General features: G+C 40.5%; 1 protein-coding gene across 1 annotated transcript in view; it reads left to right on the top strand.

The window, feature by feature from the left end:
* The first annotated feature begins 8584 nt into the window (after positions 1–8584).
* The window catches only part of hsd11b2 (hydroxysteroid (11-beta) dehydrogenase 2), a 37044-nt gene continuing 22381 nt past the window's right edge, over positions 8585–23247 (top strand). The window contains exon 1 of the mRNA XM_007246884.4: positions 8585–9181. Within this exon, the coding sequence (XP_007246946.3) occupies positions 8908–9181 (274 nt within the window). The 5' untranslated portion in view covers positions 8585–8907. The remainder of the gene's footprint in view (positions 9182–23247) is intronic.

Raw genomic sequence — 23247 nt, 5'->3', positions numbered from 1 at the left:
CTAGTAATGCTCTCAACATTAGAATGATAAAGACCAGCACATGCCTCCTAAGATACATGTAAAATCAGACCCTTCCCCTAGGTCAGTGTTGGACCCCCAGCTCTAATATAACAGCTAACAGAAGCCTGAGCTGACTGACATTACTTATTGCCACTCAAGGATGCTTACAATTACGTTAGCCAATGGTGCATAGCCTACTCTTAAACGAAAACAACCGTCTGCATGGAGGACTACATCAGGCACTCAGAGGTTGATCCTGCACCGAATGTCAATCCATATCTGGGATATTCACACACCTAATACACACATAATAAAACATAAGATATGATGGTACTAATGGACATGAAATTTACTGTGGTAAATTTACTGTGAAACCAATCACTGTTTGGTCTCCAGCCGTAACAAACATACTGTAGCTTGCCATCAGCAGCCGGAGTCCGAGAGAGCACAGCTGGCCATGGGTGGGTAGATGGCAATTTAAATATTTCCAATTTATCTAATCTCCATGTTTTTGGACTGTGGGAAACTGTGGGAAACCGGAGTCCCCAGAGGAAACCAATGCAGAAACAGGGAGAACATGGAAACTCCCCTAGATAGGGTGGAACATGCTAACCACTAAGCTACCATGCTGCCACAACACACCAGTTTACCCACCCATGGCCAGCTGTGCTCTCTCAGACTCCGCCTGCTGATGACAAGCTATTTTTGTTACAACTAGAGACCAAGCAGTTATTGGTTTCACAGAAAATTTACCACAGTAAATTTTATGGCCATTAGCATTATCATGTTTAATCATCAATAATCAATGTATCATCATTGAAACATTGCCAGGGCTCCAAGTTGTTCAGTAAAGGGGCTGCCTCTATGGTCTGAGGTTTACCTGTTTAAATTCCAGGTCATGCTGCTTGCCATCAGCAGCCGGAGTCCGAGAGAGAGCACAATTGGCCATGGTGTGTTGCTCCTTGGTACAGGTGTATGTTAGCTGTATGCTAGATGTATGAGTGCTGGCTACCCAGTGATGCTGCATCAATGGCACCTAGAAAAGAGGCAGAGTCTGAATTCCCATATAATGGAGCTCATATATATGTGCTAGTCTTCACCCTCCTAGTTTTGGGAGCATTACTTTAATAGGGGGAGGCCTAATGAGTGGGTTGGGTAATTGTATACTGTCAAACAAAGCCTCCGAAACACAGCTGTGCAGGTGCAGCACCCAACGCTGGTTTGTTTTGTGTTGGGGTAAACATGGCAGACCACATTAACAGTGTTCCTGAGAGTTTTTGATCTTTCCAACCCTGGCATTACTTCCTTCCATGCTTTATTTTTTTTTAGGTAAAAATCAGTAATGGCAGTAAAGGCAAATTTGGTCCCAAAAAAAATGGTATGCCATGACAGGTGTGTTGGCAATACTTCGCAAAGAGACAGTAAAAACTGACTGTTGTTTAAAAAAAATCAGGTAGTAAATAGTTATTACTAGTAGGTGGTTTGAATACATACTTTAAGCACTAAAGTATATCTTTGTTGAGATGTTTTTTAGCCTAGGTTGTACATTTTTTAAAGAAGTGGAACCTACAATGGAGTCAAAGAGGATGGGAGCACTTTAAGAAGGTGTGTTGGAAATACTTTGCAAAGAGAACACACAGAAATGAAAGCGCAGCGAAAGTTCTACTAAAGACTCCAATGCTAAGTCACCTAATTACCTATCCAATCAGCTGTTCCCTCTGCCTTTAAATAAGATCATTCATTCAGTACCTTTGCTGCCTTTCAGACGCTGATGGTCGTTCTTACCCTCCTCCTTCCCCACCACCTCCAGGTTGGTCCCATTTGGTTGCCTGGGGGTTGGCTCCGCCCCTGTCTCCAATGTACGACAGGATCTTCAGAACCCAGATGTATCAAGTCCTGGGCCGATGACGGGGCCTACGCCAAAGACTCTACTAGAAGAGACTGTTTCTATATAACCTCTTTATATATGTATCTTTGTTTTGCTAAATATGTTAAAACATTAAATTGTTCAACTGACAAAATTTCTTCCGCAGTCGTAACAGTAGAACTAATGAGACCAATAAAAAATATATATATCTGTAAAGGGTGGAAATATATGTAAAGGGTGGTCATAATTGGTTGGAGATGGAGACACAGAGTCTTCCATGGCATCAGCAAATGTGAGTTTCCTAAAAAAAAAAAAAAACTCTTTTTGTAGTTCAATGGCAAAAACAACTGGACAAATTGTGTTTTTTTTTTACATTTAACCAGTAGTGTAGTTAGTGTTTAGCCAATTTATGATAAAACTATTTTATATTATTATACCACTCTGTTTGTTTCTCCTTAATTTATGTACCCACAACATTCTGGACAAATTTCAATCAGGCTTTAGAGCACATCACAGTACTGAAACTGCCCTTCTTAAAGTGTTTAATGATGTACTTCTTGCTGTAGATGCTGGAAAATGCGCAGTTCTAATTCTTTTAGATTTAACTGCGGCTTTTGACACTGTTGATCATAAAATCTTGCTTGATCGTCTAGAGCATTGTGTTGGCATCCAGGGAACTGCACTGAGGTGGTTTACTTCATATTTGGAAAATAGAACATTCTGTGTAAAACTGGGAAAATATACGTCCACTACAGTTAATATTACTTGTGGAGTCCCTCAGGGATCCATTTTAGGCCCTATTTTGTTTTCACTATACATGCTCCCTCTTAGCTCTATCTGTCAAAAGTACAATATCCCTTACCACTGCTATGCCGATGACATGCAGTTATATCTCCCGATTATGTCTGGGGAAAATGGATCTCTAGATCGCCTTGTTAGTTGTCTGAGAGACATAAACTGTTGGATGTCAAATAACTTTTTAAAGTTAAATCAGGACAAAACTGATATCATCATATTTGGAAACCCTGTCTTCACTAGCTCAATAGCCAGTGATCTGGGACCCTTATGTGCTAATGTACATACACACGCGAAAAACCTTGGTTTCATTCTTGATTCTGCTCTCACCTTGGAGAAGCAAATTAGTGCAGTTGTACGTGGCAGCTTCTTTCATCTCAGAAATCTGGCTAAACTAAAACACATGTTGTCCTGGGAGGACATGGAAACTGTCACCCATGCATTCATTTCTTCTCGTCTCGATTATTGCAACTCTCTCTATCTAGGTCTCAGTCAGTCCAGTCTATCACGCCTGCAGCTGGTTCAAAATGCTGCTGCCAGGCTTCTGACGGGAAAAAAAAATGGAGAGCATCACTCCTGTACTTGCCTCCTTGCACTGGTTACCTGTGAGATATCGGATTGAGTTTAAGGTTCTATTGTATGTCTATTGTATGTAGTTTATAGAGTGCATTAACTGGGGACCTCTACCTCACTCTACCATGCTCTACCTCACTTGACCTCATTCTGCCTCACTCTACTTCCAGTCTAGTTATGTCACATGATCACAGCCTGCATAAATAGCTCCTTCTCCTGCTGCACATTTGTAATGCAGTTCAATGAGCATAACTCATTTTCTCAATTCTTCTTCAAGTACATGTCAGATTTCTTGAAATTCACTTTAATAACATATTTATTCATATATTTTTGTTTGATTTTTTAAGTTATTACTGTTTTGAAAATAGGTTTAATATAAGGTGTATTTCAATAACTGACTGATATGGTTTGTTTTCAGACTTTATTTTGTTCCATGTAGAACCACAGAACATTTTCACTCCAGTTACAAATGCATTAGCCTTCTTACTCCTACACACTTGTTCTTTTCTCTTGCCTTCTGCCAGCTTCATGAACAGGGGGAGTGTGTGTGTGTGTGTTTCTGTGTGTGTGTGTGTGTGTGTGTGTGTGTGTGTGTGTGTGTGTGTGTGTGTGTGTGTGTGTGTCTAAATATGTGTGCATCTTATATCTGTGACTTTACAAAACTGATATACTGTATGTTTATGTATGTATTGTATATTTAATTTTCTTTCTAATAGTGAAACCTCCATTCCCAAAGAGTTGGGATGATGCATAAAATCTGAATAAATGTAAAAGTAAAAACCAATCATTTGCAAATCTCAGAGACCCAAGTTTTATTAACAGTAGTACATAGAAGATGTTGGAAGTAAGACATTTAACCATTTCATGAAAAACACTAATTAGTTCAGAACTTCAAGCTGATGTCTGTAAGGAGAGACTTCTTCGTTTCGTTTTTACTATGAGTGATTGAGCTACTGAGGTCTGAGTTTCCCTTTCTGAAGTCTCCATTGCTCCGCCTGCCGTTCGCGTTTAGTAAAACTGAGCCGGATCCTCTTTTAGAGGCTGTATGTGTGACGTAAGTACGCAAAGCGTGTGACGTGGCCAGAAGAACTCCTGCGAAAAGCGACCCGACACCCCAGTTTTTAGATTGAGTCTATTATCTCAGCACACTGATACCATTACACACAATATTTTATCCCTTCTCCACTCAGAAATGCTTCTGCTTTCAGTTTAGAAAAACAAAATAATACAGACTGCCACTTTAACGCAGCAATGCATGTCAAAAAAGTTAGTTCAGGGCCATGTCTTTCCTTCCTCTAATAACAGCAGTCTGTAAACATCTGGAAAGTGAGGAGTTTTAGGGGAGGAACGTTGCTCCGTTCTTGCCTGATGGAAGATTCTAGTTGCTTAACAGTCCTGGTTCTTCTTTGCTGGGTTTTTCTTTAATCATCTTCCAAATAATGGCTACTGGTGAAGACTAGTCAAAAACTAGTGAAGACTGCCAAAAAAGCCAGTATAGCACAGGAACTCTTCTTCTGCAAAGCCATGCTGTTGTGATGGATGCAGTTTGTGGTTTAACTTCATCTTGCTGGGGGCGCTGAGTGGTCCAGCAGTGTAAAGCGCTGCCCCTATGATCCGGAGATCTGTGGTTCGAATCACAGTCATGCAGCTTGCCATCAGCTGCCAGAGCCCTGAGAGAAAGAGCTCAATTGGCCTTGCTCTCTCTCTCTGGGTGGGTAGATAATGCTCTTTCCCCACATCACTCCTAGGGTGATGTCGCTCAGCACAAGACATCTGTGAGCTGATGTATCAGAACCGAGTCGCTGCGATTTTCGAAGCAGACCCCACACATCAAAGATCAAATGTCTGGAAGGAGATGACTATTATCACTCTACTGCGTATCCACCTCACACAGCTGGGTGACTTCATATTAAAGTTGAAGAGATAAAACAGGAGACAGAGAGAACTTTTCACAAGACAGACTCACCACAGTTAAAACATCAAAGAGAAAAGAGCAGATGAAAAAGACCAGAAGATGACATGCTCTTGGAAGGAGAGTTGAAAGAAGGAAGCAAAGAGAAAAAGAGAGAGAAAGAAAGAAAGAGAGAGAGAGAGAATCAGTCAGTACACTTTTGTCTCCATTTGTCAAACAATTTTAGTTGTTTGGCATTTACAATCATAAAAAGCCCTTGATGCAGCAATTAATGTTGAAAAAAGTTAGTTCACGGCCATGTCTTCCCGTCCTCTTATAACAGCAGTCTGTAAACATCTGGAAAGTGAGGAGTTTTAGGGGAGGAATGTTACTCTATTCTTGTCTGATGGAGGATTCCAGTTGCTTAACAGTCCTGGTTCTTCTTTGCTGGGCTTTGTGTTTTATAATGCGCCAAATGTTTGCTACTGGTAAAAGATCTAGATTGAAAAAAAAGCCAATTCAGCACCAAGACTCTTTTTCTGCACAGTTATGCTGTTGTGATGGATGCGGGGAGAGAGAGAGAGAGAGAGAGAGAGAGAGAGAGAGAGAGGAGAGTCAGTACACATTTGTCTCCATTTGCCAAATGATTTTAATTGTTTTGCATTTACCATAAAAATGGGCCCTAAACAAGTTTGTATATTTGTATGGGGAGCTGTGCCAGGAGGAAACCCTTGCTATCCAAAAAATGACTTACAGTAATTGAAGCCAAAGAACACTAGAAAGAGAGAGAGAGAGTTGAGAGAGAGAGAGAAAGAGAGACCTGGTGTGATTGAGTTGGTGAGCAATAGAGTCAGTGAGAAGTTGAGATTCATTCAGTAAGACAGTCTCGGGGAGTGAGTCAGAGAAATCCAGTATTTTGTTAGATAGAGAGAGTTTGTGTGGAAGAGTCAGTGAGCAGAATAGACAGTAAAAAAGTAAGAGTCAGCGGGTGACAGATAAACCCACTATTTAAATAAAGAAAAAGAGAAAGGGACTTGAGTCAGTGAGCAAGAGACCCAGCATTAAGAGTGAATTAAGCTACATAATAAAACATGACATTCATTCATTTATTTAACTATTTATAGCGGTGTAAAAAATATCATGTTATATGGTGACATTATGCAATATTATTGCATAATGGAGTATAAGTGTACTTTTTTCCCTTTTCTGTTTGGATAAAGGAGTTTTTAAAAGTTTATTTTCTTTATTCAGATATGTTTATGCATAAGTCAGAGAACTTGATCAGGTAGAGAGTCGGTGAGACCACAGACTTTTTTCTCTAATGGCGTGTGGAAAGGAGAGAGAGAAAACAGAGAGGGTTCTGATTGGCCTGTTCTCTGCAAAGAGTCTGTAACACAGCCAATCAGTTTTTAGTGTGGGCGGGCAGCGTTTTTTTCATTATTTGTTCAGTAAGTGAGAGAAAGCACATAATGACTGAGGCAATATTAATAATTATTGTAATATGATATGAAATGTTTTTGATGTTGTTTAATTTTTTGTGATATTGTAACTGTTAATTTTTGTCAAATAAAAGCTTTTTTTCCAAAAAAGGCAAGCAGAGGCAGGGCCTTCCAACTAGAAAAAAGATAAAGCTCATTTCACCTCTGAATACTCTAAATGTAATTAAAAAAAGGTAAAATTAATTAATATAAAAGTTTCGTTGTCCTTTGGTGTGTGTGCAAGTTGTTTTTTTTTTTTGTTTTGTTTTTTTTGGTTAACCTCCCTGAAATAAACTTTTGCAACTTGGGATGTCTGGTTATAAAACAAGAAACCCAGCATTTAGAGAGTAAGTGACACTTCAAGAAGAGAGTAAGTTATAGCTATAAAAGAAGAAACCCAGCATTTAGAGAGAGAGAGGGAAAGTTTATCAGGTAGAGAGTCAGTGAGTTAGAGTGAGTGTGTGAGTTAAAGAACAAGAAACCCAGCATTTAGAGAGAGAGAGAGATAGAGAGAGAGGAAAACTTGGTCAGAAAGAGGGTAAGTAAGTTATAGCTTTAGAATACCCAGCATTGACAGAGTAAGTGAGACTTGGTCCAGTAGAGAGTCAGTGACTTAGAGTCAGTGAGTGAATCAGTCACTAAGTGAGTTATAGAATAAGGAACCCAGCATTTAGAGAGGGAAAGAGAGTGAAGTAGAGAGTCAGTGATTTATAGCTATAGAAAAATACATTTAGAGAGAGAGAGAGGGAAACTTGGTCCGGTATAGAGTCAGTGAATTAGAGTCAGTCAGTGAGTTATATAATAAGAAACCCAGCATTTAGAGAGTAAGTGAGACTTGGTCAAGTAGAGTCAGTTATTGTTATAGCTATAGAAAAATAAATTTAGAGAGAGAAAGAGAGGGAAACGTGGCCAGGTAGAGAGTCAGTGACTTAGAGTCAGTGAGTGAGTTATAGAACAAGAAACCCAACATTTAGAGAGAGAGAGAAAGAGAGAGAGAGGGGGGAGCTCGGTCAGGTGAGTAAGTTGCAGAAAAAGACAGATAAAGTCAGAAAAGTTAGAAAAAGAGAGTCAGTGTGTTATAGTAAGTTATAGTAAAAGCAGCTCAGAAATGATATACAAACAGAGAGAGAGAGAGAAAGAGAGAGACGGAGATACTTGCTGAGGTAGAGAGAGTCAGTGTGTGATTTTGAGTGAGTGAAGGATTTAACAACAGTGAGAGAGAGAGGGAGAGAGACAGAGAGAGAGAGAGAGTAAGTGAAACTTGGTCAAGTAGAGTCAGTCAGTGAGTAATAGCTATAGATTAAGAAACCCAGCATTTAGAGAGAGAGAGAGAGGGAAACTTGGCCAGGTAGAGAGTCAGTGACTTAGAGTCAGTAAGGGAGTTATAGAACAAGAAACCCAACATTTAGAGAGAGAGAGAGAGAGAGTCCAGTAGAGAGTCAGGGAAAGAAAGTGAGTGAAAGAAAGTCGGTAGGTAAGTTGCAGGAAAAAAAATGCAGCATTTAGAGAGAGGGGGAGCTTGGTCAGGTAAGTAAGTTGCAGAAAAAGACAGATAAAGTCAGAAAAGTTAGTGAAAGAGAGTGTTATAAGTTATAGCAAAAGCAGCTCAAAAATGATATACAAACAGAGAGAGAGAGAGCAAGAGAGAGACGGAGATACTTGCTGAGGTAGAGAGAGTCAGTGTGTGATTGTGAGTGAGTGAAGGATTTAACAACAGTGAGAGAGAGAGGGAGAGAGACAGAGAGAGAGAGAGAGAGAGAGAGAGAGAGAGATTGAGTTAGTTAGAGAGAAGGAGGGAGAAGGGTGTGTGTGAGGATGTGTGTGTGTGTGGAGGGAGAGGAGGTGTGTGCTTAAAGTGTAATGAAACTTTGTCAAACGTGCTCTCTGATTAGATCTGTCTCGGAGTAGCCCCTCCCCCTCCCGCATGCAGATCTATATATATGCTCACACACACCCGGCACAGCCAATTCACTGGCCCCACTCTACGCTTAAAGTGAGCGCGGTGCACGCCTGAGTGTGTCGAGTGCCTGTGCGAGCGCGCGTGTGTGTGTGTGCAGCCAGTGTGCAGCGAGTGTGTCAACTCGACTCCCGAGGCTTGTGAGCGCAGCGTAGTAGTAGTAGGTGGTGAGTGCAGGGAGCTGGCACATGCTGGTGCTGTGAGATAGCTGTGATCTGACAAATAGAGAGAGAGAGTGTGTGAGACAAAGAGTAAAGAAAGAAAAGAAAGTGAGAGAAAGAGAGACAGATTGATAGAGTGACATAAAGACAGACAGACAGTTGTCACAGCTTCACCAGCCACCACAATGGACGACTATGCCCTCTCCTTCTGGATTTACATGGGTGTGATGGCGGTGTTCGTCGCCGGGACACTCAAAAGGTTCCTGGCAGCCCATGTGAGTGCCATGCCCTCTTTGCTGGCATGGCTTGGTGCCACGCTGCTGGTGGAGAGGCTGTGTGCCCTCTGCATGCCCGCTGTGCTGGCACTGGCTGCCCTCTGTGCCGCCTGCTGGCTTTATGCTGCCTGGGCTGCCCCGGCGCCAACTCTGCCCGTGGAAGGCAAGGCGGTCTTCATCACAGGTAAGGAGCAGTGAAATATATATATAAAAAAAGATATAGATAAAGTAGTACAAATTGATCATGTATATGTAGATGATATAATGATGCCCAGATATATAATTTTTAATAAATGCATAGTCAGCACTTTTCCTTAATTATAAATGCCTACCAATACCAATAAAGCTTAGAATTAGAGTGTAACAATGATCAAAACTGAACTAAAGTGACTTAAGGCACTCTAATGGCTTTAAGTTGACTTAAGCTACATACTGTAATATAACATGATAACATTTAACATATAACTATTTGAAGAGGTGTAAGAAGTCAGTGTATTGTAATATTGTGATGATATTACGTAGTGCAATATTATAATAATAGTGTGTAAAAGTGCATGCTTTTCACTTTTCGTTTGCATAAAAGAGTTTCAAAAGTTTTTCTTTTCTTTATTTAGATATGTTTGTGCATATGGTTGTGTTTTTTGTTATACCATGTGATTTGAAAAAAAAAAAAGTTGCAATATGTCACCTTGCTAGCAGTCTTGTAGTTTTCGCAATATATTGCGATATACTATCAAATCGTAATACCTGTATCATAAACAATATTGTATCATCAGTATTTCTCCTTGCTTACAGTGCTGCAGCAATATACAGTAGATATATTGCAATATATCAAATTGTAATACCTGTATCATGATCAATTTTGTGTCACATATCATCAGAGTTTTTTTGTTACTTGCCAATAATCAGATTTTATTTGGCATTTGATGGTGTTTTGTTCAGGTATCATTGCTTATGGTTTAAAATAGATTTTAAAACAATTGCAGTATATCTCCTTGCTTACAGTGCTGCAGCAATATAGATATATCACAATATATCAAATTGTTTACATGTATCATGATGCATATGTTGTATCATCATATTCTTGCATATTATCAGATTTTAGTTCTGCAGAATATCACAATATCTATCGCAATATATAGAATCGTGATACCTGTATCGTGATACATATTGTTATATCCAATTTTTTGCCAGATTGTCCATTGAAAATGTGCTTCAAGAATTGCTAAAAGAAAAAAAAGAGAGACAGTGTTGCTACATGTATATTATAAACATTATTTAGTTATAAATGTATAAATATATACAGTGGGCTGTGTGTAACTACATGGTTATAACATTAGTGTGTATTCAAAGCATGTTCAGGTTTTTTTTAAGTATAAATGTTGCAGAAAATGGACTGAAAATATATTTTTTTGTTAGTTAGTTCATTTGTTTGTTTGTTGTTTACTTGTTTACAAGTTATTGCTTGGCTTGTACAAACAAAAACAAGAAGAAGAAAAAAGCAGTCGAGTGTGGCACATCAAGAACATCAAGGGCACACTGAACCAGATTAGATATGGTCGCCCACAAGCACTTCTTTCAAAGCGCACACACTGCTGACACAGAACAGATTGTGCTATCGTTTTCATCTCTCTGTCTCTCTCTCTCTCTCTCTATCTCTCCCTCACTCTGCCTCATTAAAAATGGCTTGGTACAGACTGTCCATCCTGCTGCAATCTCGTGTCATGCATTCCTCGTTATCTGTCTTCAAAATGACATTATCAGAGGAATTATGATTTATCTGAGGCGACTTCTGTCTTTAACATGGTCATCCCACATTGTCTGCAGAACGAAACTTAGGGGGCCAACCAGGGTGCGTTTGGAAGTGTTTTCACACTCTTTTAATTGGATGAGAAGGTCTTATCTCTCTTATCTCTAGGCATTATGCAACTGATGTCCACAACTTACACATGTTAACTTGAGGTCAACTTGCATCCATTGGCTACCATTGGCTTTCATTGGCTTTCTTTGGTTCCTTTGGCTTCCATTGGTTTCTATTGGCTTCCATTGGTTTCCATTGGCTTCCATTGGCGTCTACTGTGGTGCTCATTGTTGCAGGGATTGAGGCTGTTTTGAGGGCATTTTCCAGTTCTTAGTCTTTCCACTTTTTTTTTTAGAAACATTCAGGAAATCCCATAGGTACTCCCTGAACTTGGAGAGAGAGAGAGAGAGAGGGGGGGGGGGGGGGTGGCTTTGCACATTTTGTTCAGGTTTGGTCTGGTTAAGTTCTTCAAATCTCTTTTTCCTCGTAAAGGTTTTGTGGATAATAACTCTACCCCCCTTCTCTCTCTCCCTTCTTATTTGTGTGTATGTGTGTGTGTGTGTGGAGGCTGAGCTCTTTCCACTATGTATGGCAGTTCCTGGCCAAATGATAATAAAAAAAAAAAACTCCAAAAATATCCAATAATATTACTCCAATTAGCACAATTAGTAGTGTGTATAGTGCTGGTTATACCCTATTAAAGCCCAGGTGGACCCTCTCAATCCAAACCAAAACCACTCCAAAACATCTCAGAAAAAAACTGCTTGGTTACTGGAGTTATTGGATAAACTCGCACTCGCGCTGCCACTCGCGCTCTGCGTGGCTGCAGGCAGCGCATGCAGAGATTACAGCAGTGGAGTATGTTGTTGGAATAAGTGTGTAAAAGCTGCTCTATGGCAACATGTGATTATGCAAGTGACTGCAGTGAAACTGTGCCCCCTAATGAAAATACATAGATTAGCACAAATGATTCATATTACATAATATTATTATTTGCAGAGCTCTCACGCTCTCTCCTTCTCTCTCTCTCTCTCTCTCTCTCTCTCCTGCTCACTCTCTCCCTCATTGTTTACCTCTCTCTCTCTTTGCCGTCCTCATCCACTCTCTCTCACACTCTCTATTTTCTTTTTTTTCTCTCTCTCTTGCTCCTCCACTCTGTTCACCTCTCTCTCTCTCTCTCTCTCTCTCTCTCTCTCTCTCCATATGCGTCTTTAGCCACTCTCTCTCACTCTGTATCTTCTTTTTGTGTCTCTCACTTTTCCTCTCTATCTCTCTCTTACTCCTTTACTCTCTTTACCTCTCTCGCTCTAGCTCTGAAACTCTCACTCTCTCTCTCTCTTTTCTCCCTTTGCCGTCCTCATCCACTCTTTCTCTCACACTCTTTATCTCCTTTTGTGTCTCACTCATTTTTCCTCTCTCTCTTTTACTCTTTCTTTCTATTTAGCTCTCTTTCTCTCTCTTTTCTCCCTTTACCATCCTCATCCACTCTTTCTCTCACAATCTTTATCTTTTTTTGTGTTTCACTCACTTTTCTTCTCTCTCTTTTACTCTTTCATTCTGTTTAGCTCTCTCACTTAGTTATCCTTCCCCTCTACTTTTCACTCTGTTTACCTCTCCCTGTTTTAATCTGTTTACCTCTCTCTATCCCTCTCTCTCTCTCTCTCTCCAATTTATTCTCCACTCCACTGTTTATCTCTCTATCTCTGTTTTTTACTGTTTACTGTCCTTCTTTTTTCTCACTTTGTTTTTTCTCTCTTCCCTTTTCCCTCTTGTTGTTTTCTCTTTTTGTTTCTCGCTTTTTCCTACTCTTAGTATCTTTCTCTCTTTCTTTCTCTTGTTTCCTATTTTTTATCTTCTCTCTCACGTTTGATCTCCCTCTCTCTCTTCTCTAGCTTTCTTTCTCACTCTTTTCACTGTTTCACAGTTTTTACCTCTCTATTTCTCTCTCTCTCTCTTGTCTTCTACTCTCTCACTTTGTTGTTCACTTTACCTCTGTCACTCACTCACTCACTCACTCACTCTGTCACTCTCTCCCTCGCTCTCTTTTTCCTCGTTCTCCTCTCTCTGTTCGGATACAATAGAGCAGTTATACAGTATAGCTGTGGGAGTCTACGTGAGCTCGGCTGTAAAGCCCACCTGCAGGTTGGAGGTGGTGGGTGTCGGATGCCTCGCTCAAAGGCAGAGCCACCTGCAGAGCTCCAGCGTGAGCTCCACGTCCCACAGCACACACCCAGGATCAGATCCTCCAGCCCACGCTGTCTAATCAGCGGCCCTGAGAGGAAACCCTGAGTAAATGTAGGTTACACTCTCCCTGCCAGCACACAAACCTGTTTATTTATCCCTCGCTTTGATCCAGCCCCACTCAAAGACCTGCTCCTTATCTCCACTCCTCACTGAACCTTTCAGCACTCACTGAACTTTACCTCACATCCTGCTGCACTTCCCACCCAAATAAAACTGCTGCACGATAAACCAGCCAATGAGCTTCTTTTTACTGCTAGAGGAAGATATACTCATCTGTCTTTTTCTCTCTGTCTCTCTTTCACTCTGTTTTCTTTTCTCACTCTACCTTTCTACCTGTTTATCTTATTCTTTCTTTCTTTCTTTCTTTCCCTTTTACACACTGTTTCTCACTCTCTCACTCTACTTTTCACTTTGTTTATCTCTCTCTCTCTTTATTTCTCTCCTTCTCTTTCTACTTTTGACTCTGTTTACCTCTTTTTCTCACTCACTCTCTATTTATCATGCTGTTTACCTCTTTCTTTCCCTCTCGTTCTACTTTTCACTCTGTTTACTTATCTCTATATCTCTCTCTTTCTCTTCCTCTCTCTCTGCTTTTCACTCTGTTTACCTCTCACTCTCTATCTCTCTCTATCCCTCTATCTCTCTCTCTCTCTCCAATTCCTTGTTTATCTCTCCCCCTCTCTGTTTACTTTTTACTCTGTTTACCTCTCTTTCCCCTTTTATTTTGTTCACCCCTATCTCTCTCTCTCTCTTTCTCTCTCACTCACTCACGCTCTATTTTTTTACTTTGTATCTCTCCCTTTCACTCTGTTTACTCTCTCTCTCTCTCTCTCTCTCTTTTCACTCTGTTTACATCTCCCACTCTCTCTCTCTTACTCCTGCTCTACTTTTCACTCTGTGTATCTCTTCCCTTCACTCTGTTTACTCTCACTATCTCTCTTTCTCTCTCTCTCCCTGTGTCTTCCTCTCCTCCACTCTCTGAGTTCTTTTTTGTCATTCTGTTTTCCTTTATTCCTCACATTCTAACAATCTTTCTCTCCTCTCTATACTATATCTTTTTTGCCATTAGTCACTATCTGTCTCCTGCCTCTTAATCTTAGTTATTTTATCCTTTCTTTTCCACTTTGTCTCATTTTTGCTCTCTTTTCCTCAATCATTCACTCACTCACTCGTTCTCGTTCTTGCACGTCTACCCTCTTCAACCCCCCAAACACACACATACTGTACAACCCCCCCACCCGCATTCAAAGTAGATACAGATACAATAGGGTGATTATATAGTTTAGCTGTGGGCATCTACAAAGCACTGTAACATCATCTATAAAGCTCACTCCTCTCAGGTTAAGGAAGGGGTGTGTGTGGGGGGGGGGGGGGTGTATATGTGTGTATGTGTGTGTGTGTGTGTGGGGGGAGGGGTGGGGGGTTGGTGTCAGGTGAGTTCTTCAGTAGTTCACTCAGCCTTTTTGTTGTTGGTTCCTTGGGAAAGTACCAAACTTCCTGTGCTCACGGATTGGCAGGTAGCAGTTAAGCCTGTACACCAGAGTTGTTAATTTAACAAAACCAGTTTGGGCCTGGTCAGATGTTCCAGAGGGAGATTATGACCATGGTTTAGGGAAAGGAGGGGGCAGTGAGGGAGGGAGGGAGGGAGGGGTTCTGAGAAAGATCTCATTTGGGTTCCTTAAATCCAGAAAAAGCTGTCTACTGGCATGGTAACAAGGGTCAAATCCCACAGTTCACGAACCCAGTCAGGGTTTTTTTTGTTTTCTTTGCATGTGCCATGCATGTGTCCCAGCATGCACCTACCTATTGTGCATGCATATGGAGTTTCTCAAAACACACATAAACGCACAATTGCACACACAAAAGCTGCCTGGAGTTGGCACATAAAACTCAGCTCTGGCAAAGGCTGAGGGTTCGCTGGTTTGGATTGTTCATTGGGCATGTCCTTGTTTATTTAGCTTTTTATGACTTTTTTGTTGCATGGCAGAAGTGGTCTTGTGCAACTCATTTCACTGTGTAAACTGAAGGCTTTGGTTTAATTCTGTTGGTGCTTTTAGGTCTCATTCACTACTATTAATTGTGCTCTTCAGTAACAGAAAAAAATGGCATTATGAGTGGGTAAATGAAGCATGGGCTCACATATAGGCCTATTTTGATAGTTTACCAAAGGAGCTAAAGTTTCTAAGATTTGTATTTATTAGACATTGACTCCCATTGTTTTTTGATTCCCCTTAGAATCTGATTCCCATTGATTGCTGCTGCACCAAGAACCTCTGACCTGAAAGAAGGGAAAAAAAGGGTGTAAATCAAATTATATAACCTTATCATGCTTATAGTATTGCTATACACCAACATTCTAAAAGATGCCAAAAGTCGTAGAGTAGGGCATATCGTCGCTGTCCAATGAAAAACACTTATCTCAATTTTTGTTGATTTTTAGCTTACTACATCATTTGAACAGACAAACTGTCCCATACACTGTGCCAAAGTTTCTTCAAAATGAAACAGACCTGAAATAAACTCTTTTAACATTGACTTCCATTGAAAGTTTACAAGGTATTTTTCATTGGAGAGTCTAATTTTGATGGAAATGTTTGATTTTTATGCCTTCTTGAACATATTATATTAATATCTATTGTACACACACAACACTGTGGATCGAGGAATGTAAAATATCCACACAACGAAAAAGGTACACTTGAACTTCCTGCTACTTTTACACTTCAATATCCATTGACATGCTGCTCTCCTGTTACATGACATTTTTTAAAATGTCAGTCTATATCCCAAATACATCAAATACATCGACTGTAACCCTCGTATCTTGGTCCATATGGTAATATCAAGTACTTGCCAAGAAACAGCCCTTCCTGAAGGCCGTCACTTTTTTGTGGCTGCAAATTAAAAAGCTGTGGGGGAAATAAAGGAAACATTAAACCTCTTATAACAGTATAAAGGCTGCCAAAGACTGACATTCTTTGGAGGCTAAGTCACAGGACTGCTGAATCAACTGCATACGGCCCGTCGCGACTCGCTACACATTTAGCCCCGGCCACAGGCTGACCACAGTCTGACCATCGCAGAGCAGGAATACTGCAGATGTTCTGTCTCAGGGATATAACTCATTGATGCTGACATTTCTCCTTCTTTTCATTTCTCTCTCTATTTATTTCTCTCTTTTTTTTCTGTGCAACACTGGCTGATGTATGCAAAGGTCAGAGGGGGCAACCACCCCTCCCCTTAGTCACCCCATGGAAGAAAATGAAATTGCTAAAGTGCCACCTAGAGTTGTAAAAAAGCAAAAGAAAAAAAAATGCCTTAATGGCAGAATTGATCCTTGTGGGATCAAGTGACTGCTAGGTTACCTGTTTGGTTGAACAGTCATTCCCAAAATGCAATTTAAAGTGGCAAAAAAGTAACAAAGTGCCCTAATGGCTACCTTTCTTGTGGGTACAATTTACCCCTTTTGGACCATTTGCCTGCTAGAGTGCCCCTTTGGTTGAAAGGGCATTGCTAAAGTGGCATCTAGAGTGGCAAAAAAGTTCAAAAGTGATGAAGTGCCCTAATGGCTACCCTTTTTATGGATAAGACTGACCCTTTTGGGATCAATTGCCTGCTAGGGTACCACTTTGGTTGAAAGTGCATTGCTAACGTGCCGACTAGAGGGGCAAAAAAGTGACAAAGCGCCCTAAAGGCTACCCTTATTGTGGGTAAAATCGATCCTTGTGGGATCAAGCGACTTCTAGGGTGCCTATTTAATGTAAAGGGCCCTCTAAAGTGGCAAAAAAGTGACAAAGTGCCCCAATGAGTACCCCTCTTGTCTACAAAATGAACCCTTTTTGGACCAGATGCCTGCAAGGGTGTCCCTTTGGTTGAAAGTGCTGTAATGGCTACCCTTCTTGTGGGTAGGATTGACCCGTTTGGGATCAATTGTCTGCTAGGGTGTCCAATTGGTTGAAAGGGCATTGCTAAAGTGCTGACTAGAGTGGCAAAAAAGTTACAAAAGTGACAAAGTGCCCTAATGACTACCCTTCTTATTTGTAAAATTAACAAATTTTGGACTAAGTGCCTGCTCGGGTGCCCCTTTGGTTGAAATGGCATTGCTAAAATGCCAACTAGAGTGGCAAAAAAGTTTAAAGTGCCCTTATGACTACCCTTCTTATGGTTATGATTGACCCTTGTAGGAGCAAGTGCCTGCTAAAGTGCCCCTCTTTGCAATAAATTTTGATGATGTGCCCTCTAAACCATACACATTTATGTGCCCATCTATGGGTGTCCTTCTACCTTTTCGATAGAATAGGGTGCGCTATTGAAGTGCTCTCTTTGCCACCCTTACAGTGTCCAGTGCCCAGTTAGTTTGGTGGATTCAATGTAATGTGCCCTAAATGTGCCCAACACAATAGAATAAACCATTTTTTTATTTGGCACAAAGTATGGAAACCTCATTCCCCTCCTTAAACCATAACCTATTGTTTAACATCAATTTATATTTTCTCTAGAATGTGCAGGCGCCCTGCCCTCTTCAAACAGCCTGAGTTTGCACTGCTGTGATGCATCACTTTGATTGAAGTCTTCCCCGTTTGCTGTGCAGCCAAGAGCAACACTGCTGCCTCCATGCAGATCCGTATTAGACCCCTTGCCGGGAAGCAATTATATGGTCTAAATACAGATTGATGCCCTGCACTTCTCCCAGTACCATTCCTCATTTCAGAGAAAAAGACAAGCTAAATGCTATTTGGCTGCACTTCTGGGACCTATCAGCTCCAGCCACTTTCTCTTTCTCTCTCTCTTTTTCTTGCCCAATCCACCCTATCTCACCCCTTGCCTCAACTACTTAGCACTACCACTTGGTTTTGCATGTTCACAGTGCGTGCCTAGGGGTAGGGTGTCCTGATTCTTGTTAGGATAGAGGGGTAGGGTGAAGTGTCAGGGTGACATGGCTCTTCAAACTGAGAATTGTTTCTTCAGAGGCACACTCCAAATGCTGGGTTGTAAGAAATCCGCGGCAATATGAAGCACAAGCATCCAAAGAAACCAACAGAAAATTAGGATAAGCAAGTCTTGATATATAAGCTGATAAACAATGTGGGACCCATTGGAGACCCTTGAGTGAGGCTGCTGCATGATTTAAGGTGGAACTGCAAAATTCCCTTCCCTTAAAAAAGGTAGCGAATAACTTCTAAATACTTCTGCTGTACTATTGCAAACACGTTAGCCTGGCAGAGTTACCTATACAGCACCACAGTAGCCTATTAATGAAACAGGCACTAATGTGTATTTATTTATTTATGTATTATTATGAGGGACCATTGCCCATTGTGCACTCTTTCGGACTTCGGCTGCTGATGCCTCGGATCATAGTGGTGACACAATAGACCAGGGCCAGGTGTGGGTCGCAAGCATGAAACATCTGGCCTGTGAGGTTGTTTGAACTATAATAATCGATAATGAAAAAAAAAATAATTAAAATGCTTCTCTGGTGAGTTTTGGCGTACATTCCTCCCCTGTCTCTCTCTGTTGCGCTCTATGTAACTTTAGTTTCCACCCGTTCTTGTTTTTCCGCCTGTTTTAGGGCTCCCTATATCCTTATGAGGAAGTTTTTTCCCAGCCACGTCCCAATTCACTGGCTGAGGCAGCGATAGTGTATTGGACTGTGACCCTGACGGCACGGGTACGATCCGGCGTGAGGAGCAGTGTGGGTTCTTCTTGGGTTTACCTGCTTTGAGATCAACTGTTCTGCAATTGGGTTCAACAACCCTCTGGGCTGGAGAGCTACTAATCTGTAGCACTCCATCCCATTACACTTCATGTTCCAAAACAGACTTGATTGCCGACCCCTGCCATAGACCACTGGATTATTCTGAGCATTCTGGGAAGCGTGACATTTAAAGGCAAGGTGCAGGGGACACCCAATTGAGAAATGAGATCAGGATCAGGACTCTCTCTCTCTCTCTCTCTCTTCATCTCTCTCCCCTCTTTAGTCTTAAGCTGGCCAAGCTCCATGTTGACCTGAGACCATGATGAACACAAGGTTTTCGTGCCACAGAGGTGTGAAATCCCAATGCCTCAGATACACATTCATCTGCCGGTACATCATGAAACATTACATCCGCCCCATGCCGTCCCGCGGCACGTATCACTCCACCCCGTAACGCTCGGCACTAGTGCTGAGTAAAGTGCTACAATTTCACCAATTAAGCACACTGGTGTAGAGCGTTCTGTGTCAGGAAACCTGAGCGCATGCAATAGGAGCCTGTAATTGTGTTTACATCCACTGGGATCTGTGTGTGTGTGTGTGTGTGTCTGTTTATTTTTCCAACCTGAGCCCTGTTAGCGGTTGCATAAGAGCGAGCCATTCACAGCCGTCCCCCTTGATGGGATTTGTCTTGAAGTGCCACAGCGATAGTGTTTCAGTGAGCGCTGAGCAAAACCAGGCTAGCCATAGAACAATGTGAAACATACACTCCAGCTCACCCCGAGAGCGAAAGCGCTGAGGGTGCAAGCACAAGCATGTGCTGAGTGTGAGTGGACATGTCCGTCCGCATGTGTGTGTGTAAGTGTGTGTGTGTGTGTGTCTGCTGCATTTTCTCTGGCTTGTTAGGATTCTGGCAGGCCCTTCCTTTTACTCAATGTCCCTGGAGTGAGTCCAGATCCTAGTTCATCCCAGAGTGAAGCGATCCACTTCAACCAGTCGCCCAAACTATCCCTGCCACCCTTACATAACCCGCTCCCCCTCAACTCAGGCCACAGCTGTGTGACACCCCGGTGTCACCGGCACCAGAACAGGCCTAAAGCAAGCAAATGATAAAAGTAAGGGAGGGTTGCAAAATCAAAATCAGGTCACATGAAACAAAAAAAAAGAAAAATAAATTGGAAACAAGACGCAAAATCATAGAATTTGAGAAAATAGAATTAGAATAAGAATTGTTTGAACTGCGACTTCTCTTCTCAAACTCCATATCTTGCAACCTTTTCAAAAATACGAGTTTTGTCAGTATCTCTATGCTTTCAGAAAATGTGAGCAGCTACACATGAAACAAATACAAAATACAGACAAAGTGTTTCGTCCGTATCTGTATGCTTTTAGAAAGTGTGAGCAAATACGGAAGATATTAATAAAAAAGTACAGACAAACATTTTAGTCCATATCTGTATGCTTTGAGAAAACGTGAGCAAAAAAACAAATGAAATGAACGCAAAATATGGACAAAGAGTTGCATCCGTATATGTACAATTTCAGAAAACTTTAACCAATACGGATGAAATAAACGCAAAATACGGACAAAGATTTGAGTCCATATCTGTACGCTTTCAAAAAAACGTGAACATATATTGGTGAAATACACACAAGAAGTGGACAGAGTGACCTGTCCATATCTGTGTGCTTTCAGAAAATGTTAGCAAAAAATATGCAAAAAAAATAAACGCGAAGTACGAACAAAGAGTTGCATCCAAATCTGTGTCCTTTCAGAAAACACAAACAAATACGCATGAAATGCACACAAAATACGGAGAAAGAGTTACATCATGCACAAATATTATATAGAGTTGTTCGTTTTATGTCAAGTCAAGTCAAGTAGTTTTATTGTCAATACTGCATATGTACAGGACATACAGAGAATTGAAATTACGTTACTCTACCTTCTGAATTTTACAGCAAGTACAGATAATAGATATAATAAAGGAGAATGGGAGACACTATGTGTACAATACAGCAGGGACACAAACAGACATACATGAGCAAGAACAAAAACAAGGTGCAGTAGTGTGGGGAGAAATAGATATATAAATATAAGTAAAAAAAAAGAAATAAGATATATAATATAAAAGAGTGGGAGACACTATATGTAAAAAACAACAAGACACAATAAACATACGTAAGACGTAAGACAATAGGACAATATTGATGGTGATTGAGATGGGATGCCAGTATAAATAGTATATAACAGTAGTGCAAATATGTTATATAGCTTAAGGCTGGTAAAGTGAATGAGTCATTTATAGGTGCGCAGAATTTCTTAAAAGAAGAGACCATCCGTGAATGTAAAAAACGTGAACAGTAAAAAACAGTGAACAGTGTGCAGTGAACTGTAGTGGATATTCGTATCCTAACATACGTCTCCCAAATGGTATAGATGGCACAATCAGGTAATTCCTGGAGTTCTTTAATAAGATATAGTGACTGAAATCTAAAATGTGCTCTATCAAATGTTTGAGCAGACGTTAAAGGGTTAAGCACAGCTGTGCATGTTGGGTTTGGACGGAACAGCAGTTCAGGAATGAGTTCATCTTGTGACCAATAACATCTAGGCAATGTGTGCATTCACTCCGATAGCGAGAGGAATGCGCGAGTGGAGGCTTGGCCAGATTGCACCATGTCCTTAGAATACCTTAAGATAAAAGCATGTTTAGAGTCATGCGGGGGGGGAAGGGGGGTGTGCCCTTATGATAACTCCAGTGGCTCCATGAAGAGTGTGCAATGCTAACACACACATTTACACACACACACATGCACACACACACATATGCACACACACACACACAGCAGAAGAAATGTTGAGTGCATTGACCTCTATTTGATGAGCTCGAAGAAAGCCTGTAAAATCCAACTGGAAGCTTTTTATTACTGCACTCCACTTCTATTGACTTTTGTTTGCCTGTCAGTCGAGCATTATACGCTGCTTTCTGGGCCGTTCAAACCGAGCGGAGATGTGAAAACAGGCAGTGAATGAATTTCCATGGAGCTTCTCAGCTTGGGGTCCACATTCTGACACACATTATGGGACCCATAAAGTTGTGCACCAACCCAAAGAACCTTAAACTAGGCCTTAACCCTTTTAGACCTGAAATATGTGCCAGTGTTAAAAAAATGTTTTCTGTCTGCAATGCACACAAAGGAAGACTCTAATAATTATAATATCGATATTATTATTACATTAAATCCAGTTAAAGTAAAATTAAACAAGTTATTTTATGTCTGAAGCTTAAGCTGTGCTTAACATTTTTTTGATTTGATACAGACCTTTTTATTCACATGCCATCCCTAAAAACTAAAATATATATATATATATATATATATATATATATATATATATATATATATATATAAATTACATACAATTAGTAAAAATTAGCTCTTTTAAATGGTCTCCTTGGCTTTGGTGCTGTTTTTTTTTTTTTATTCCAGTGCAGTGGGTGGGGCTAAGCTATTGTTTCATTGCCTTATAAACATTTTCTTTGGCTCGTTTAAAGTCTATTCAGATTAAAAACAGGTCACAATTAATGTTAAAAGAATGCATGATAGCCATTGTAATGGACGCTGGGTCTGAAAGGGTTAAACTAAGCATCTAAATGTGTTTTTTGAGTTGTTTTTGAGAAAAACTTTGAAGATCCTTAAAGATCCCTTTCTAAAAGAGTGTAATAATGATCTATCTAATGCCCTTGTGAAAAGGAAGTATACTTAAAAGCATTTAAAGTATGTTTAAATTTGGTAAAGTACTCTAAAAGTACATTTTCAATTTAATATACTTTCTCTGTATTTCCATAAAATGTATTTTTAAGCAATATGTTTTAAAGTAAAGGTTATATTGATAGAAAATATATTTGTAGGGGCATTAAATACTGCTTACATTAAAGTGCACTTTAATGTAGTTTTTTTTTTATCATTAAGATGTACACAATATGTGCATCAATATGCAAATCTTAAATCTTAAAGTTTGGGCTCCGAGTGGTCTCTATGCCCGCCTATGGTCGGGAGATAGCTGGTTTGAATCCCGGTCATGCAGCTTGTCTTCAGCTGCCAGAGTCCTGAGAGAGCACAATTGCACAACATTCTCTAAAAGCTCACAGATGCAGAGAATTAGAAATTTAAACAAATACGGACAAACAAAAGACACCATCTGTAGCTGTATGCTTTCAGAAAACATGATAAAATATGGACAAAATAAGTGCAAAATACAGACAAAGAGTTCTATCAGCTTCTGTACATTATAAAGTCCTAGAAAGTCTTTCATTTAATTTCCCCATACCTGCGATTAACCTTTGACTTAAACTTAGATAATTTACTTCCACCGAACAGGGGTTAAAGGTCAGTGGAGCATACTTGTTTATCCGTTAGGAGATGACGCTTATAAAACACGGGTGTTAGATTTCCCATCCTTGCCCGTCCTCATTTTTTTATCTCCGACACGTGATCCGTCACACAT

Source organism: Astyanax mexicanus, chromosome 23 (assembly GCF_023375975.1).
Source record: "Astyanax mexicanus isolate ESR-SI-001 chromosome 23, AstMex3_surface, whole genome shotgun sequence".
NCBI lineage: Eukaryota > Metazoa > Chordata > Actinopteri > Characiformes > Acestrorhamphidae > Astyanax > Astyanax mexicanus.
This window is presented reverse-complemented; position numbering and strand designations above follow the sequence as displayed.